Source organism: Monodelphis domestica, chromosome 5 (genome assembly GCF_027887165.1).
Source record: "Monodelphis domestica isolate mMonDom1 chromosome 5, mMonDom1.pri, whole genome shotgun sequence".
In the NCBI taxonomy this organism is placed as follows: domain Eukaryota; kingdom Metazoa; phylum Chordata; class Mammalia; order Didelphimorphia; family Didelphidae; genus Monodelphis; species Monodelphis domestica.
In genome coordinates, this window is record NC_077231.1 from 168621505 (window position 1) to 168643044 (window position 21540).

Consider the following 21540-nt stretch of genomic DNA (forward strand, 5'->3'; position numbering starts at 1 on the left):
ATGCCCATCAATTGGGGAATGGCTGAGCAAATTGTGGTATATGTTGGTGATGGAATACTATTGTGCTAAAAGGAATAATAAAGTGGAGGAGTTCCATGGAGACTGGAACAACCTCCAGGAAGTGATGCAGAGCGAGAGGAGCAGAACCAGGAGAACATTGTACACAGAGACTAATACACTGTGGTATAATCGAACGTAATGGACTTCTCCATTAATGGCGGTGTAATGTCCCTGAACAATCTGCAGGGATCTAGGAGAAAAAAACACTATTCATAAGCAAAGGATAAACTATGGGAGTGGAAACACCGAGGAAAAGCAACTGCCTGAATACAGCGGTTGAGAGGACATGACAGAGGAGAGACTCTAAATGAACACTCTAATGCAAATATTATCAACATAGCAATGGGTTCAAATCAAGAAAACATGTAATGCCCAGTGGATTTACACTTCGGCTATGGGGGGTGGGGGGGAGGAAAAGAAAATGATCTATGTCTTTAATGAATAATGCTTGGAAATGATCAAATAAAATATATTTTAAAAAAAAGAAATGAAAAAAAATTTTTAATTCCAAAAAAAAAGAAGATGGCATTCAAGTTAGGTTTTTTAAAAAGCTACTAGGACTGCTAGGGAGTGCATTCCATAAATGGAGGGTAACCAAAAGAATAAAGAAAGGAGATAGAAAATTATGTGTGAAGAGCAACAAGTAAGATACTTGGTTAAGTGATAGAGAATGAAAGGGAGTGATGTGAAATATACTTGGAAAAATAAACTGGCACCAGATTGTGAAGGGCTTTAAATGATAAATGGAGTATATTATTTGATTTTAAAAACAAAAGGGAACTGCTGTAGGTTTCTGAACAGGAGAGTGATCAGATCAGGCATATGATTTATGGTTGCATTTTGGTCGCTCTGTGAAGGATGGACAGGAATCTATTAAAATAGTTCAGGCAGATAGGCAAGTCTTCATGTAGACTGGCTGACCTAGCTGTGAAAAAGTGCTATCTTTTCATCAGAGAATAGAGTAAAGGAGGAAGAATTTGGGAGAGAAGGGAATTATGTCATTGATGTAGAGTAGAAAACTCATCAGCCTACTTTAGCTAATATGAAGCTGTATGATACACCTAGTCTACTTGATTGCATGCCTAAATGAGATTTTCTTAAATGAGACTATTTAGAGAGACTTTCTACAACACATGAATGATTTAGCATCTTTTAACTAAACTCACAGGAAAAGGAATGAAAATAGCCCCAAGGTCTGATATAGATCACTTCCAGGAAGAACTGGCAATATTTGGATAGAATAAATTTCAAAGGATAAGAGATTTTTCAGTAATGATGCTAGAGAGAGGGTCAGGAAGTGGCAACAGGAAGCTAAGAATATGCCCATTCCTCCTCCTGGACCAGTGTATAGGGGTATATGAAAGAAATGTTATCCATTAGCTGAAAGGATAGCGACAGATGTTAGGTTCCTGGGGAGAAAGGTCTTTTTGAGTAGAAGAAGACAGCAGGAAAACAAGAGGAAGAAATCTATGATGAATAAAAGTATACTAGCAATAGAATTTTTAAAATGTAGGAGAGAGGAATGTTTTTTTCTTCTAGGCATCCAGGGATTCAGGATCACTAGAAATCAGAAAATATCAAGCCAAATTTGCTAGCCAAAGGGTATTATCAATAGGGTAAATTTTGACTGGATTCACATTCTCAAGAATCCTATGAATGTCTATCAGTAATCTTCTTGCTCTTCTGATATAGTATAAACACTTTTTCTTATCACATCTTTGTTTTTCCATTTTTATTTTCAGATCCAAATTCTCTCCCTCCCCCACCCATTGAAAAGGCAAGAAATATGGTAATCCATTCTGCATGTATATAAATATATATTTTATGTATGTATATATGTATGTATTTCTAATGACATCAGTGTTTCTGGTGGGCAATTCTTTGTTGGTCAAATGTTGCAATCTACTCATTACTCCAAGGCAAATCCATTACCTTTTGGATGGCACCAATTATAATTTAAAGATGGAAGTCTTTTATAACCCTAAGTCACACATCTTCACCAGAAGAATATTAAGAAAGGCTTTTGTTTTAAGAAGTTTGTGATTTTTTTTAAAAGCCCTGAAAATTTCCAAAAGGTAGTCCAACCCAATTTCTTTATCATTCAAATTATAAGTTGAATTCATTATTCCCCCAGATTGTCTGTAAAATATGTTTGTATGCATATATATGTGTATATAAACATTGCATATGTAACATACTACAAACTATATACATATGCCTTCTCAAGGTCTAGCACTTGGGGTAGTATAGTCTAGACAAACAAAGGCAAAAAGTTTTTTGAGCCTTATATATGCTGCCGGGGTTTTTTAAAGTTATATTCATGATATCAATACCACTAAAATCCTGTTCTAATATCTCATTATGGCATGGGGGTGATGCTGAATTCTAGAATGCTATGCAAAATAAGCATGGATTCCAGTAAGTTCTATGAAGCTTAGAAAGTTTTCAAAGTACCAAAAGATTGTATATCTCCTATCTAAGGAGCAGACTATTTAAGTTTGGAACATAGGAATATCACCAAAAGACTATCAGGCCATTAACTTTTTTCACTGATCACATGAAATCAAAAAAATTATATACTAACGAACAATGGGATTATACTCTATTTTGCTGCAGAGTCTATTTATTACCACAATAAGGAGGTCACAGAACATTGCAATAATGAAGTCACTGTACAACTTATTACCATTTAACTAAATCAGACTTTTATATTAGCTTATAAACTTCTATATTATATTAACTTCTAAACTTCTGCAAAATACATTGTTCATATATGTGTTATTTTAACATCCTGTCATTCCTGAACTTTTAAGAAATCCAATGAACAAGATTTCTGTACCATTCGTATTTGAATGTCAGTTCTACTGTTTTTTTTATATTTCATTTTTTTAAATTACATGAAAAAAACTTTTTAACCTTTTTTATGTTTGAGCCAAATTCTTACCCTACTTTCCCTGAGACATTGCTCTACAAGTAATGTGATATACATTTTATATGTGTAATAGTTTAATCTTTCCATTAGTCATTTTGTGAAAGAAAACTCAAACAAACAAAAAAAGTGAAGAAATAAAGTGAAATATAGCATAACTCAGCTGTCAGCTTATTTTCAAGGGAGATCACAGATAAGAATTAAACATATGTAGGGAAAATACATGTCAGAAGCTAAAAATTTTTATATTGTTACCCATTTCAAAAATATTTATGGTTCTTAGTATATTTAAATCTACTGCAGACACAGATGGACAGGGATTTGGGGAAGCTGAATAATCAGTTCTTATGTAAAACTACACTATGTAATTCTACCCTTAAGAGGAAAAATTCTAGAGCATGAGTCTTTCTTCTACAGAAATCTTATCAAGACACCATACCAAAAAAAAAACCTGGAATAAATGAAGTTAGATTATAAGTCATCTGCCAAAATACCTAAGACTCAAAAGCCATTCAGACTCATATCCTCTAACAGAAGTAACAACATCATTGGGACAAGGCCTTCCTTGACAATTACTCATATAACAATATATTGCTCTACCACTAAGAGGTGATTATATTACAGTAATTTATCAGTTACTGAAATAATCTCTATTTAGACAAGAATATATCATTAATTGCTAAATTACAATAGTGATCAATCATAGGTCAAAATCCTAAAATTAGGTGTCTGAAAATTAAAAATTATTATAGTCTTCTCTCAGGTTGTATATAAGGCAGGGCTAAGAAAATGTGCCATCCATATTGACAAATGTTGCATTAGGCTATGCATAGCCCTTTTGAAAGATAATCATCTGTTAAAATGAATCTATACTTCATGTGATAACACATAAAAATGTTGGATGAAGTTGGATACATGTTTTAAATAGATGCTTAGAGATTAAATATATTTGTGTATATAAATACATGCCATCATATCCTGACAGGCAATGATATTTTCTGCAGATGGGAGAACTTAAATTGAACCGAAAATTAATAATCTCACAATAGCAATATAAAAAATGATTCTAGTAAATGAGTACTAATTGTTCTTTAGAACTTGAGTTTTTAATTTAGTTCTCAGTTCCTTTAATATATTTTTTCTTTTAGGTTTATATTAATATTATCTCTGGTTTAGCCAAATTTAATGCCCCCGATATAAACTCATTGTATATATCAAAGAAAAATTATTTTAGAAAGCAGAAATTTTAAAAAATTTTGAATTCAAAACTTTCCTGAAAATTTTTAATAGTTTCATAATTCTTGTTATTGTTACCCACAAAGTAGATGATCTACTAGGATGTATTTTTATATAGCATATACTATTAATACTGTTATGTATTATTCTATGTTAATCACAAGTTGACTATATTTGCATTTTTCTTTATTTAATAATATCACGCAGCAAGTCATTAAAAATTCAATTCAATTTCTTTTTTTTAGTTCATATCACATATATGTCTAAACTCCATAGAACTTGGAGTTATCGTTATTAAATATCTTAACAGATCAGCTGATAAAATAAATACATCAAGTTTTAGAAATAATTAAATTATTTCTTAGGCCAGCTTTAATTTGTTTCCCCCTTCAACATTTCTTAGAACCAGATGAAACTTCATGACTTATCAGTCTTATCAGTGGTGTTTACTAAAGAATACATTGAGATTATCCAATGACGATATCAAACTCCTTATTTAAGAGTTTAATATGCATAAAGAAATCCATGGCTAATAGACATAATGCTTTTAAAACATGAAAACAGAAATAAAACTAGTCTATTAAAAACTTGTTGGATCATTTAATGAATAATCATAAATACTAAAGTATTACTTAGATGAAGTTAACTCTGGAATCCAAAGGCTAAAATACTAGCAGAATGTCAGCTCTGGTAGGCTTTACCTACAAGATATAGAGGATTTAGGTACTGGCTCATTTATAGAATATTTCGCTCATAAGCCCCACGAAGTTCAGAGATACTTAGCACTGGAGGAAGTCATTAAATTTTTCTTTGGTTGAAGCAATTTATCAAACTGACTATAAGGGTGTGACATAGTTTCAGTTGGCATTTAAGGAAGGAATACTCATGGAAACACAGCTCCTTGTTCAAAAGTAAGGGATTATAATGTATTAGACTATGTTTGTGTCTGTGTCTATATATAAACAAAGAATTAAAAAACCAAGTAACTACTAACCAATTACATTTAAAACATGCATAGATGAGTAGGAAGGAAATTTTACCTGTCGAATTATACTTTTTACACAATGGATAGGAAGACCTTGGTAGTTTGATTTGATTATCCACTTTAGGAGGTGATGGCCAAGTACTTCAAAGACCATACAAACATCTAGCATTCAGTTAAGAAAAATATGTAAGTATTATGATGGCAGATACCTGAATAAAGAAAATGGAAAAACAGAAAGTTTTAAAATTGCAAAATTAGTATTTTGAAAAATATTATATAGCATAAGGATACACACATGCCAATATCTTACCCCATTACTTTTTTTTCTCACAGTTTTGTTAATGGGCAGAGAGGAAAGGGGGCTTAATAATACTGATGCCTCAAAAAAAAAGGTTACTGAAACATTTTTTTACCTAAAGGCAACTAGGAAGGGCAGTTGACTGGGTTAGTATAATAATTTACTAACTAATTTAGGTTTGTTTTTCTTTAAGTAATATCTTAATTATTATGATTCTTTTATTTTCTCTCTTATTTCATCTAAAGACTAATTTAGCTACATCCTACAAACTTTGGTATGTTGCTTCACTATAGCAATTTTAAAATATAATTATTATTTCTATGATTTGCTCTTTAAATCATTCATTATTTAAGAAAATATTATTGTCCATTTTCATTTTTCCCAATAAACTACACTTTTCATCTATGTCTTATGTTCCTAATTCCCTTAAAAGTTACAATTTTATTGTTATTTAGAAAGGATGCTCTTAATAAATCTTCCTTTTTGCATTTATTTACAAATTATATATGTTTTAGCATATGATTGATTTTTTTTGGATATTGCTAATATATTTTTTCTCTTAGATAAACATTGTAATTTAGCACATATTTCTAACAAATCATGTTATTAGATCATGATGTTAACATTATATTTTTATATATAAGATATATAAAAATAAATGGTAACTTAAGCAAATCCATTTTTCTTATTTTTAAGATGTGGTCCAGAAGTACAAATGCTGTTCTTGGACAGTAGCTTCTTTTTTTATTTTTCTTTTTTTCCTTTTATTTTGTTTTTAATAATTTTTTATTTGATCATATGATTGATTTTTGTAAAAGGCAGGGGTACAACGGAGGAAAATAGCCATACTCCTTAATGTTCAGAATCAACAAACCCAAAGTGTTACCACAACTAGTACAGCTAACATTCTGTTCAGATTTTTATTTTATCTTCAATATCTAGCATATCTGTCTAAATATGAAAGAAGTATGGTGAAGACACCAAAAATTCATGACTTCCTATTTAGATCATCTTCTATTTTAATCACATTTTCCTAAAAGTACTTAGATGATATATTATTCAATGCCTTTTAATTTAATATCAATCTTAATCCATGATGCCTTTAATTCAAATATAATTTTCATATTTGTCTCTCCTGAGTATATTTATTTTTTACCATTGTCCTGTCTAAGATCATGACCGCCACACTTGACTTCTGTATTAAGTGTGGCAAAAATAAATCTACCATTCTGAATGTTTCTTAGATTCAACAAATTTATGGATTTTGCTTTCCAAACTATTTTTCTGTCCTCAATAGTTTTCTCAACTATAAAAGGAGGATAGTAACAACACCAATTTCCCAGGTTGCTGTAAAAATCAAATCAGACAATTTTTGCAAAGTACTTAGCATAGTGTCTGGCACGTAGTAGGAGATTAATAAATGCCTGTTCCTTAATCCTTCTATTTTTAAAATTAATTAAGAATTTTTTCCATGGTTTCATAATTCTTGTTCTTTCTTTCCCTTCTTCCATGCCCCGTTCCCCTTCCCAAAGTCTGCAAGCAATTCCACTGGGTTATACATGTATCATTGTTCAAAACTTGTTTCCATATTATTTATATTTGCATTAAAGTGATCATTTAAAGTCATCATCTCTAGTCCTTAATGAACCATGTGATCAAGGAAATGTCTTCCTTCTGCATTTCTACTCCCATAGTTCTCTCTCTGGATTCGGATAACGTTCTTTCTCATAAGTTCCTTAGAATTGTCCTGGATCATTGCACTGCTGCTAGTAGGGAAGTCCATTACATTTGATTGTGCCACAGTATATCACGCTTTGTGTACAATGTTCTCCTGGTTCTGCTCCTTTCACTCTGCAACAATTCCTGGAAGTCTTTCCAGTTCACATAGAAATCCTCCAATTCATTATTCCTTTCAGCAAAATAACATTCCATCACCATCAGATACCACAATTTGTTTAGCCATTCCCCAATCAAAAGAAACCCCTCATTGTCCAATTTTTTGCCACTATAAAAAGTGTGGCTATAAATATTTTTGTTCAAGTTTTTTTCCTTATTTTCTCTTTGAGGTACAAACCCAGCAGTCAGTGGTATGTCTGTCTGGATCAAAGGGTATGCAGGGCCTTTCAAAGCCCTTTGTACGTAATTCCAAATTGCTCTCCAGAATGGTTGGATCAATTCACAACTCCAACAGCAATGCCATTTGTGTCCCAATTTTGCCACATCCCCTCCAAAATTTATCACTTTCACACTTGCTTTCATATTAGCCAATCTGCTAGGTATGAGGTGGTACCTCAGAATTGTTTTGATTTGCATTTCTCTAATTATGAGAGAACACTTTTTCATGTGCTTATTGATAGTTTTTGATTTTGTTATCTGAAAACTGCCTATTCATGTCCCTTGCCCATTTATCTATTGGGAAATGGCTTGATTTTTTTTTTTTGGTACAACTGACTTAGCTCCTTATAAATTTAAGAAATCAGACCTTTGTGAGAGGTTTTTGTTATAAAGATTTCTCCCCCAATTTTTTGCTTTCCTTCTAATTTTGGTTTCATTGGTTTTGTTTGTAAAACACTTTTTAATTTAATGTAATCAAAATTATTCATCTTATATTTTGTAATATTCTCTATCTTTTGCTTGGTCTTAAATTCTTTCCTTTCCCACAGATCTGAAGTGTATAGTATTCTTATAGTTTCCTTCTTTATATTTCAGTCATTCATCCATTCTGAATTTATCTTGGTGTAGAGTATGAGATGTTGACCTAGACATAATCTCTCATATTACTGTTTTCCAATTTTCCCAGTAGTTTTTGTCAAATAGTGGGTTCTTGTCCCAAAAGCTGGGATCTTTGAGTTAATCAAATGCTATCTTGCTGAGTTTATTTACCCCAAGTCTATTCCATTGATCCTCCCTTCTGTCTCTTAGCTAGTACCATATTGTTTTGATGACCACTGCTTTATAATACAGTTTAAGGTCTGGTAATGCTAGGCCTCCAAACAATTTTTTATTAGTTGCCTTGATATTCTTGATCTTTTGTTCTTCCAAATGAACTTTGTTATAATCTTTCTAATTCTATAAAAATATATTTTGGTAGTTTGATAGGTATGGCACTGAATGAGTAAATTAATTTGAGTGGGATTTTCATTTTTATTATGTTAGCTCATCCTACCCATGAGCAATTAATGTTTTTCCAATTATTTAGATCTCGTTTTAATTGTGTGGAAAATGTTTTGTAGTTGTGTTGATATAATTCCTGTGCTTGTCCTGGCAAAAACATTCATAAATATTTTATATTATCTAGGGTGATTTTAAATGGAGTTTCTCTTTCTAACTCATACTGCTAAGTTGTGTTGGAAATATATAGAAATGCTGATGATTTATGTGGGTTTATTTTGTATCCTGCAACTTTGCTAAAGTTGTTGATTATTTTCTTTAGCTTTTTAGTTAATTTTCTAGGACTCTTTAGGTAGACCATCATATCATCTACAAAGAATGAGAGTTTAGTCTTCTCATTGCCAACTTTAATCCTTTCAATTTCTTTTTCTTTAACCCTTCTATTTTATGAGTAAGTCCAATACATTAATATTTTAGGTCATGATTATTATATTTGGTTTTTCCTTCTACCCTAGAATCACAGATTATAAATTCCTTGAAGGCAGACACTGTTTTATTTTTGCCTTTTTGTTCCCAATACCTAGCACAGTGGCTGGTACAGTTAATACATAAAACACACTTCCTTATCATAGATTTGAGTTACAAGGAAGGCACTGCAAAGTTTTTCTAGTTCAATATAATTTTCTTTTTATAGATAAGGAAACTGAGAGGTAAGTAATTTCCCATTGTTTCAAAGAGAGTAAGAAGCAAAGTTCTTAATCTGGGGAAGAGGAAGGGATTCAAAACCTTTTTTTGGTTAGCCATCTTGGCTACGCTTTGTTTTGCTTCACACAATCTTCCCTTCTCCTCCTACGCTCCAATGCCCTCATCTTCCACTCCTCATCTCCCCCATTCTTGCAAAATTTTTTTTTCTATTTCCCCCTCTATAATATTGTTTTGCTTTCCTTTTCTTTACCCATCTCTTACCTCTGAATGGCATTGAGTACCTAAATATCCATAACTAATGTCAATATTGCAATAAGTCAAAAGAATGGTAGAGGCTATAAATTACCCATGAAATTTGTACTTGGATTGAAATATTTTACATTTAATGACAGAACAATAAAACTGCTTCATGTATAAAGAGTACAACAATCTCACTTTTCTCCATCCATCATGTTGTGATGGACATTTTAGAAAGGATACGTATGCCATTCATGCCTGAAATTTTGAAGTCATCAATTAACTGTACAACCATGTCTTTGTTTGGGTCACTTGGGTCACTTTCACGAACCTAAGAGGAAAAAAAGTATGAAAATACTTTTGAGAGAATAACTTTAAGTTAATCCTAATTTTTTAAAGTTAAACTATGTTTTAAAGGTATAGTTTAATAAAAACTGATACTTCAAAATCATAAAAAGAAATTCTGGGTTAATATATTCTAATAAAATAAAATTAAAATAGACCGAGTTTTGATGCCATTAATTTTTCTTGTCATTAAGATAAACTTTGATAATACTTACACATTTAAGCAACTTTATTTCATCCAAGGCTGTCTCTGTATAATGCTGGGCACTTTTTACAACCTTCATTGCCACAAATCTTTTCCCCCTTAAAAATAAAACAAAGTGCTCTATTTTAAGAAAAGAAACCATGGCATCAGTACTAAAAACAATTTAAGAAGAAAAATGCAAATGCAAAATCTCCTTCCAAAGAGAATTACAACTGAGGAGGTAGGTAATTTAGAAAAGGTTTTCTTAACATTCCCTCCTAACTACACATCTTTGAGTGAAACTTGCCTGACCACTTGCTGAAAAATACTATGGACAGAATTCCTGTTCAGATATAATTTTGTCCTTCTATAATCTCCATTTTAGCAAGATAAATTAATATATTTAAGTAGGAAGCCAAACACATAAAGAAAAAATATAGCTCTTACTGCATATCCCAGCATAGCCAGACTGTAGAGAAGTGTCCCCATCCTAGCTTTCTAATAACATGGTAACGGCCATTGAAAAGGTCTCCAATTTTCACAGGATGATAGCCACCTTTTACAAGGAAAAAAATTTTTTTATTAAGTCAGGAAACAAAAACAAAAGTTTCTTCTATTATCTTCAGCATCTGATATGCTATGGCAAAACATAACATGAAATTTGTTGAACACTTTAATTATTTTCATGAAAATTTAAGTTATTTTATCATGAAAGCCTGGTATGGTAGAGTCTGAAAAACTACTGTACTGACGGCAAACATTTTTGTTCAAATAACCTAATGATATATTATTTCTTTAACAAAATTTTATGTTAATTTCAATTTGTTTATAGTAATATATTAAAATAATAGTAGATTTATTCCATGTAGTGATTTGCAGTATCCTGGTCTATCACCTTTTAAGTATTTCTATACTGACAGTCAACATAATTCAGTTTGAGAAATATTCATCAAGAATCTACAACATTTCAAAGCACTGGACAGCTCCTTAATTATCTTTCCAAAACTTCTCACTGACATTGGTATGTACCATCAAGTTTCTAAATGGATATTCTCTTATGAAGAGATAAAATAAAATTGCCTGTAAGCATGCAGAAATTATAGAATAAGAAAGAAAAGAGACCAAAGTGTAGGTATCACCAATTGGCATTTAGCCTGAAGTTCCAATACAATTGAAGAGAGAAGGAATTGTGACTGCAAAGCACCATCAGAATTCTTCAGTGACTTCTAGGGTAACCACTTGGAGCAATATCATACAAAGATGAAGATTTAGATAATGTTGTTTAATATTGGTTTTTGAGTATAGCAACGCTGATTTTATTTAGTTTCTTCATTGATGAAAATTTAGAAAACACTTGTATGTAAATCACAGAATGATTAAAAAAACACTTTAAAAACTGTAAAACATCATGAAACTTGAAGTATAATGACATCTATTATAAATTTCTCCCCCCAAATATAATAATAATAATAATAATAATGCATTCAACAGTCATTTATAAGACACTGGTGCTGGCATGTTGGGGATATAAAAACATTTTTAAGCAATCTTTTACCCATAGGACCTTGAATTCTATCGGAGAAAACTAACATGAAAACAGATTAGTCAATACAAAATAATTTTCTATAGGACAGTACTAATACTTAAGTGATTTAATATGGCTTTATTTAAGAATGGTACTTGAACTGAGCCTTGAAGAAAGCTAGGGATTCCAAGAGAAAGTCAAGGCATATAGAATAGTCTGTACAGAAGGACAGGAACAGGAGATAGAACAACAATGCAGGCAAGTGTGAGTAAGCCAGTTTGGCTGTTATTTAAAGTATATGAAGAATAATATGGTAGCAACTGCCTTCATAATTCTTTTGTGAAAGGTGTCTTGGCACTCTATCCTTTCATTAATTCTAATCCCAAAACATATCTCTACTTCAGATTATAGTTTAAGAGCCAGAAGGGATCTCAGCAGTCACCTAGTTGATCCTATAGATGGGAAAAATGAAGTTGAGAAATTATTTGACTTATCCAAAGCCACAGTGGTCATAAACAAAACCAAAATATGGACGTATGTCCTGTCCTCTAACTTGAAATCCTAGGCTATCTCCAGGGCACTACAATGACATGCATAAAATCTTATCGATATCACCTTCATGTTAAAGATTGGGTTAAAAATTTCAAAATGGCAAATGAAGAAAAATCATTTATTCAAAAGCCAGGTTGTCATATTGTATATTTTATAGAATTGATATTGTGTGCTTTTACTCCATATGGAGGATAAAAATTTTTTGTTGTTGTTGCTAAGATAAAAAATATTTTTGAATCACAGTCTGAACTAAATGTTCTAAAATTAAAGCTGGAGGACACCAAAATTTTAAATGGTATTAAACTATAATTTTTTAACTTTAGAGAGCATTAAAGCATCAGTTCCTGTAGGAAGGTAATTTTATTTTGTTGTTAGGGTGTGGAAAACCTGGATTCAGATGTAGTTTCTGGTGCTTACCAGAATATAACCAAAAAAAAGTGAATCATTATCTCTTTGTATCAAATTTATCTTTAAAATGTAAACAATATCACTTGTGTTTGCTGTAAATTCAAATTATGTAATGTAATAAATTTATAAACCTTAAAATTATGAATAGACTATCAAATGTGTGTGATTGAGAAAATAGTACTAGTGTTGAAGAATATTCCAGTAACTATAAAAATTCCAATATATTATCAAAATAATGAAACCTAGAAAATAAGGAGAAATCAAAATCATCCTCATTATTTGGATTCCTATTGGCATTTATATTTAGTTTGCTTTAAATAAGCCTACAGAAGATGAGTGTATATGTTAAATTTTTATTACAAAAAGCAGTTACTTTATAAACTTATGCAACAGAGTTTAATATAAAGAATGACAGTAATACTTGTCCCAGGTCTGCTTCTATCTGGAATCCATTAAAAAAAAAAGATGTTAATAATCATAATACCACCCTCCCACACAATGCTTAAAAAGCAATTGGAACAACTAGTAATTAAGAGGTGGCATGACATGTACTATAAAGAGCTCAGGATTTGAAGTATCAGAACTAGTGGCTCTGAAGCAAGGTTGTACCACCTCTAGCTATATGATAGTGATTGTCACTTAACTTCTCTGTACCTCAGTTTAATCATTAAGATGAGAATGTTAGACTAAACTATTGCTCAGACCCCTTAAAGCTGTACCATGCTAAGTTCCAAGAGTTTAGAGAGGCTACATTTCACAGTTAATAATAATAATAATAATAATAATAATAATAGCTACACTAAGAAAATAGTCTTCCCAATGGTGTGATGAGGTAAAATATGTGTTCCAATATACTCAATGTATCAAATACAAACTTTTCACATTTAAATATTTATTTTGATCAATGGGAATAATCCTAAACAAGCATTCATTCCTTCCTTCCTTTATGATCCTCCTGCCCACCACTGCATCCTTTGATTGGCTAGGGCCTATCACCATGTGATCACTTGGCAGATTGACCAGCAATGTGGATATTTCATGACATGAATTAAATAAACCAAAGGACAAAAGTACAATGTTATAAAGGACTAACAGAACATTGTAATGATCTCTAAAAATCTTGCAAAAACTCAGCACCACCATAACCCAATTAAAGATCAGTTTATTCATCTGCAGCATGGTACCTGGGCTTGAGCTCCCAAACCACTCCTTCTCTGAATTTTCATTCTCTCACTATCAAGGACGTACACCATCCTTTTTTTCCCCCCTAAAACCCTTACTACCTTCCATCTTGGAATCAATACTGTGTATTGACTACAAGGCAGAAGAGTGGTAATGGCTAGGCAATGGGGGTCAAGTGATTTGCCCAGGGTCACACGCTGGGAAGTGTCTGAGGTCAGATTTGAACCTAGAACCATCTCCCATCTCTAGGCCTGGCTCTCAATCCATTTAGCCACCCTGCTGCCCCACCATCCTTCTTAACACTCAGCTTTACAACATCGAGAACATTGTCTCCCACACACACATTTAATTTTATTTTTCAGTGAAAAAACATTCGCCTAGACTCCATTTCAAAAGAAAAAAAATCATAACAAACATGCATAATCAAGTATAAGAAATTGTCATATTGTTCAGATCCAAAAATATCTCTCATCCTACATCCTGAATCCATCATCTCTCTGTGAGAGAATAAGTATCAAAGGCCAGTGATGGTGAACCTATGGCACATGTGCTGAAAAAGGCACATAGAACCCTCTCTGTGGGGAGGCCTGCTATCACCCACCAAAGCCTGTTACTAGAAATCCAAAAGGGATTCAAGGCAGAGCCATTCCCCTCCACCTCTCCATGGTCCTGAGAACATTCCTCAAATCCCCCACCCCACTGGCCAGCAGAGAATGGGAGCATCCTTCCTCCTCTATCTGGAGTAATAGAGGAGACAGATGTGGCACTCGGTCTTGGGGGTAGGGATAGGTGGGGATCCAGCACTCCACCTCTAAAAGGTTTGTCATCACCAGCATAGATCATCACCAATAGTATGGAATCATGGTTAATTACTACATTGATTAGAGTTCTTAAGTCTTTTTAAATTTTCTTCACGATGTTTTAACTATATACATTGTTCTTATGATTCTTGGACAATGTGTTCTGTATCTGCTCATTCAACTTTTCCCAGATTTCCCTTTTATTACTTCTTTTAGAATAAACATTTTCTATTCCACATATTTAGCATAATTTGTTCGGTCACTCAACTGATAAACACTACATTTAGTTTCTAGTTTTTAAATATATGTGATAGCTTCCTCTTTCTCTGATATCTCTAGGGTATCTGCCTAAACAGGGTATTGGTGTGTTAAAGGCACCACATAGGTTGGTAACTTTTTATGTATGGCTTCAAACTGCTTTCCAAAATGGTTGAAGTAATTTATAGCTCTCCTGATAGGCATAAATGTGCCTGTTTTCCAACATCCCATTAATATTTACCATTTCCTTTTTTTATTCTCTTTGCCAATCTGATTGGTGTAGGGTAGAAATTCAAATACTCATGAATTTACATTTTTAAATTGTTAGTAATGTGGAGCATATTTTCATGTGTTTGTTGTTGAATTTGATTTCTTCCTTTGAGAACTGCATATTCATATTCTTTGACCATTGATGAAATGCAGGATTACTCTTATTCTTAAACATTTGAGTCAATTCCTTATACATAATGGAAAGGAGAACTTTATTAGAAAATTTTGCTCTAAAGATTTTTTTTGCCACAATTAATAATTTCCCCTCTGATCTTACCTATATTCTATTTCTTTGTGGAAACTTTTTTTTAATTTATAAAATTTTGTCCATTTTATATTCTGTGAATGTCTTACTCCCTTGTTGTTCATGATATTTTGTGTTATCCTTCAATTTGAAAAGTATTCCTTCCTTGTTCTAATGTGCTTATGGTATAATTTTGTACCTGGTTGAGAGGTGCTATTATAAACCTAATTTCAGTGAGACTGACTTCTCAATTTTCCCCTCAATTTTTTTTCATATTAGTAAATTATTACTCCAGCAGATGAAGTCACTGAGTTTTATCAGCTACTAGAAATATTTGCTTTTTTACAGTGTAAATTTAATTTGTCATACACATCAACCTTTCTAATTATTTAACTAATATAATTTTGATGTCATTGACTTCTAATATAATTTGATATGTGGCACTTATAGGTCTACTTTCTTCCTGCCCTTTTTGGTTGTTTTTTCAGTATATCCTTTGAGATTCTTAAACTTATATTTCCAGATGAATTTTCTAATTTTTACAAGCTCTACAAAACAATTCTTTGGTAATTTGGTATGTCACTGAATAAATAATCATTTTAGGTAGTAGTATCATTTTTATTATTCTGGCTCAGCTCTATCCATAGGCAACTGATACTACTCCTTTTAATTTAATTCTATCCTTATTTCCAGTGTTTTGTGGCTATGTTTATATAGCTGCTCTGTGTGCCTTGGCAAATATTTTGTACTTTTTGTAGCTATTTTTAATTGAATTTCTATATATTTTCATTGGGTTTTGTTGGTAATATATAGAAATGATATAATTTATGTAATTTATAATATATCCTATAACTCCACTGACGTTACTCTTTCAATTAATTATTTAGTTGATCATCTAGGTTTTCTAACTAAACATCTAATTATAACATCTTCAAAAAATATGTTAGTCTTTCCTTTTTGCCTATGTCTTTATTCCTTCCATTTCTTTTTCCTGTATTATTGCTATAGTCAGAACTATATGAAAGAACAGTAGCAAAAATGAACATCTTTGCTTTTCCCCTATCATTTTAAAGGCTTCCAGATGATCCTCATGACATTTGTAATGCTGGCTCTTATTTTTATTCTTACCATATTAAAAAAGGATTGATTTATTCCTATATTTTCTAGGGTTTTTTTTTTAAGAAATTGGTGTAGTACTTTGTCAAAACTTTTCCCTACATTTATTGATTTAATCATAGCTTTTATTGTTCTTGTTATTAATTTGGTTATGTTTATAGTTTTTCCTCAATACTGAACCAACTTTGTATTCCTATATAAATCCAATCTGGTCAAAGTGTATAATCTTTTTTATATGTGGCTTGGACCTCTTTCTGGACATTTGGTTTAAAATTATTGTGTCACAAGGAATATGGTTCTACAGGGATTTTTTTCCCCCTGATTTGACTCTGGTTTAGGTATCAAACTATTTTGTATCATATTAGGAATTTGGAAGGATCCATTCATTTCTTTTTTTAAAACAGTTTTTGTAATATTAGAACTAAATGTTCTTTGAATTTTTAATAAAGTGCACTTTTAAAACCTTGTGGTCCCACTATTTTGTTTTTTATTTTTCCTTTAGGAGCTCATAGTTTATTAAATAAATTTCTTTTTCTTGCTAGGTGAAATCCTCTATTTCTTGTTCTATAAATATAAGCATATTACATATTTGTAAATATCCATTTAATTTATATTACCAGTTTTAGAGGCATACAGTTGAGCAAGATAGTTTTTAATAATTTACTTTATTATTCATTTATTGTGAGTTCTCTTTCAGTTTTGATGACAAAAACTTGGTTTCGTCAATCTTTTCTTTATCAAATTACCAGTTTATTTTAGAGCAGTATTTAAAACACAAGAATCTAATTTTATTTATTAATTCAATGTATTTTGGCTTTCAATTTTGCTAACTTATTCCTTGATTTTTAAGAAACTCAATTTTTGTGTTTGAGTATAATAAATTGTTGGTTTTCTAGTTAGAGTATTTTTCAGTTGCATGCCCAATCTGTTGATAACTTCTTTCTCTCTTTTGTGGAAAAAAAGTGTTTAGAGAAACAAACTTTCCCCTAAAGACTGTTTGAGTACATGATAAAAATTGTGACTTGTTCTTAGAGTGTTTAAAGAACATATTTTAGGAAACTATCTTTTGTTTCTATGACCTGTTCTGTGATCCATCGATTCTTCCCAATGAAGTTATTTAGTCTCCAATTAATTTTTAATCTTTTTAGACATTTTATTGAATATAGTTTTTATTATACCATCATTAGTAAAGCCTGTGCTAAATATTTCTGCATTTGAGAGACTTTGAATGTCATACTACAGATCAATTTTTTGTAAAGTTGCTACATACAACTGAGATACTTTTTAGTCCCATTCAATAATCACCAGATATCTATAAAACCTAACTTTTCAAAAATTTCTAAGTCCTTAATTTCCTTCTTATTTAATTTTAGACAGATCATTTAGCTCTAACTGAGGTATACTGAGGTCCCTCAAAGTTATAGTTCTACTATCAGTGACCCCTGATAACTAGTTTATTTTTATCTTAAAATTTTAGATACAATGTCATTTGGTTTGTATAAATTAAGTAATGATATTCATCTTTGCCACTTTGCAGTTTAATGTAATTTCCTTGTTTATCTATTCAATAAAGTCTATTTTTGCTTTCAACTTTAACAAAAGAATAATTCTTAACATATTTTAAATTCAACTGAAGCATTATAGATAGTGCTTCAGTCTCCCAGTTTTTTTCTCAATTCCTCATTGTCTCTTACCCTAATTTCCAGTTTTCAAAGTTTGCCATTTCCACCTCCTTCACAATATTTTCTGCATTTACTCCGTTCTCTCCATCTATATAACATCTACCTCTAATTCAGGATTCACCAATTCTGGACCATACTTCAAAAGTTTCCATATTCATCTGTTTCCACTCTCTTTTGAACGAAACCATCCCACATATAGCTTACCCAGATGATTTCTTTAAAGTGACAGTGTCACCATATCATTAGCTTTCTCAATAAAATTCAGTGGTTCCTTATGAGGTCTGAGTTCAAGTAATAATTACTCTGGCATTTGTTTAAACATCATTATAACATGTGTAAGATTAAAATTAATATTCAATAACACTAAGTACTATATTTATGTGATTTATTAATAATCACGTGAAGTAAAAGAAATAAAAGACAAAAGTAGAAGGGAAGTTTTTCCAGCTGCATTTGTCCAAAAAGAGAGAGAGGGATGGGGTTACACACAAAACTTTTTCTCTAAAACACAAAAATGTAACATAATAAGGAAAGTGGGATACTGGGAACTAGAGTCCTGGGGAGAAGATTCTAATTACACACCTAACACCAGCTTACTTTTCTGGCTTGATCACATATTATTCCCACTGTTTATGTACTCTACAGTCAAACCATACTACCCCCTTCTTATTGCTCCTCATATGCAATACTCCTTCACCATGCCTTTGCATTGACTATGTCTTAAATGTAATTTTTCTTCAACTCTGCTTCTTTGAATACATAGTTTTTTTCAAGTTCCAGTCCAATGCCATCTTCAATTTAACAACATTCTTGGACCTTCTAAATGTTAGTATATCTCCTCTCAAAAACTGCCTTTATTTTGTACAGACCGATATATATGTATATTGGATATATCTTCCTGAATATAATGTAAGTCCTTTGAGGGTAAGGACTATTTTGCTTTTATCTTTGCATCCCCAGCATTTAAAACTGTGCCTAATACAACAAAGGAAGAAATATAGCTGAGAACTTCTCAATACGTAAAATGGTGCAGTAGATGGATTTTGAGTAAGAAGTCTTAGATTTAAATTCTACCTGTGATGTTTACACTTCTGCAAAGCAGTAAAAACTAAAAAATGAGAAGATTGGATGAGATGACTTCAAAGATCCATGCTCTAAATCTAAAATCTCATAACCCAATGAAGAAAAAGAATCCATCAGGTGAATATAAGAAAACCAACTCCAATAAGACTATATGTATGCTATCTTTTCCAATAACATGTAATGACAAATGTGCTTTTGCATTCTTTTTTTTCTTAAACCCTTACCTTCCATCTATTGATTCCAAGGCAGAAGAGTGGTAAGGGCTAGGCAATGGGGGTCAAGTGACTTGAGAGCCAGGCCTAGAGATGGGAGGTCCTAGGTTCAAATTTGACCTCAGCCACTTCCCAGCTGTGTAGCCCTGGGCAAGTCCCTTGACCCCCATTGCCTAGCCCTTACCACTCTTCTGCCTTGGAGCCAATACACAGTATTGACTCCAAGATGGAAGGTAAGGGTTTAAAAAAAAAAGAAATGCTTAGCAATTCAAAAGTGTGTCTTACTTTCAATAATAGAAATTTTAAAGTTAAAAAGAACAACAGTCAGTAAGAGCTGAAAACATCATGTGACTAACCTATCCAATGTCCAGGCATATTAACTAGATAGATATTTGCCACTGAAATGAGTATATGGGTCTATACCATTGAAGGGGAAGGGGAACTCTGAATATATAAATGAATGATTAATATTTAGTTTATGTAGTGCCATAATGGAAATCTAAGTTCAAATCTTGACTTATTTAGATGACCTTGAATAAAGCATTAAATATTTCTCAGCCTCAAGTTCCTTGTTATTGTAAAAATGAGAATTTAAAATCTCTCCTGTCTATCTCACAGCGTTACTGTCAAGCTGAAATAACATATGATTTGCAAAGTGTGAGAGAAAAAGCAAGATGGTAATCAAGAGTGATGAGTTTTAAATAATAAAGACATGTATCTGATGCAAGTTGTGTGTTTGTGGACAAGTCAATTAATTTCCCTCAAAGTTAGGAAACAATACTTATGAACTAAGTAACAGACAGATTTCAATCTGCATTGATAATTAATAAAATCCCAGATTTATCACATATTTATTGATATATACAAAGCCTGGGGAATAAAGTTAGTTTTGATTACCTCCCTAATGTCATCTTCTACCTCAAAAAATGTTCAAATTATATATAAAGAAAAAGTTCTCCATAAGAGACAGTACATTCTGTTTTTTTTAGATTTCAGTTCTCAAAAAAATTCATGTGAAAATAGTTAATGCTTAGTAGATATTGCTTCTTGATAAGGAGGAAGTTTTCTTGAAAGGGATTAAAAAACAATATGAAGAGTAAGTTCTGTCATCTCTGAAGTGTAAACAAGTAAGAATTAATTTATCCAAACAGACAAAATGGGAGGTCTTTTTGCAAATTTATAGAGTTTCAAAATATAGAATAGAGATTTATTAAATATGGAGAATGGGGTGAATGAAAACTCTGGGATGGTGATCCAGAAAAGAGAAATAGGCAAATTTAAACTATATGGAAGGGATAAATTAAATAAATGCTGACATATAACCTATTAGATTGGCTAAAATGACAGAGAAGGAAAATGACAAATGCTGGAGGAGATGTGGAAAAATTGAGATGCTAATGTACTGATGGAATTGTGAACTAGTTCAACCATTCTAGAGGATTACAATTTGCAATTATATGTAAAGACTTTGGTCTAGAAATACCATTACTAGGTATGTATCTTAAGGAGATCAAAGAAAAAGTAAAAGAACCTATTAGTACAAAAATATTCATGGCAGTTCTTTTTATGGTATCAAAGAAATGGACATTGAGGAGATGTAACAAGATGGTTTTAAAGTTCAAAACCTCCAAGGGGTGGTGCAGAGGACAACACCTGGCATAAATGTCCTACATGAATTATGTACTCTATATGACACCTAATACCATGAACTACCCTTATTCTGATATATTTTTGCCCTTTGAATTCACATTCTCATTGTTCTCCTCTGACCTCAGGAACAAAGTTCCTGATTCATACTTTCAACTATCTACTATATATTTCTCTCCAGATACTCTAGTAATACCTCATCATTTTAAAAATAAATTAATCCTCTTGTTCTTGCTCCTCAAACTATCTCAAAATTGTCCCATCTGAAGCTTCTCTATTTCCATTAAGGCCACTATTATCTACCAATTCTTGTAATATTGGAATTATAATTGATTTATCCATCTTCCTTACTCTATACATCTAATTAGCTGCTAATTTTTGTCAATTCTACTTTTATAATGTCTTTCCCATTCAAATTCTACTTTCATTCCTACTATACCCACTGTAGCTCAAAGAAGCTGTTTTATTTTC

At 31.8% G+C, this 21540-nt stretch overlaps 1 protein-coding gene across 15 annotated transcripts in view; it reads right to left on the minus strand.

Annotated features, from left to right (window-relative positions):
• SRPK2 (SRSF protein kinase 2) overlaps positions 1–21540 on the minus strand; it is a 344030-nt gene that overhangs the window by 74312 nt on the left and 248178 nt on the right. For all 15 annotated transcript variants that reach the window (XM_056800872.1, XM_056800879.1, XM_056800871.1 and 12 more), the window contains 4 exons: positions 10538–10646; positions 10122–10209; positions 9805–9892; positions 5266–5372 (listed from right to left, as the gene is read on the minus strand). In XM_056800872.1, the coding sequence (XP_056656850.1) occupies positions 5266–5372; positions 9805–9892; positions 10122–10209; positions 10538–10646 (392 nt within the window). The remainder of the gene's footprint in view (positions 1–5265; positions 5373–9804; positions 9893–10121; positions 10210–10537; positions 10647–21540) is intronic.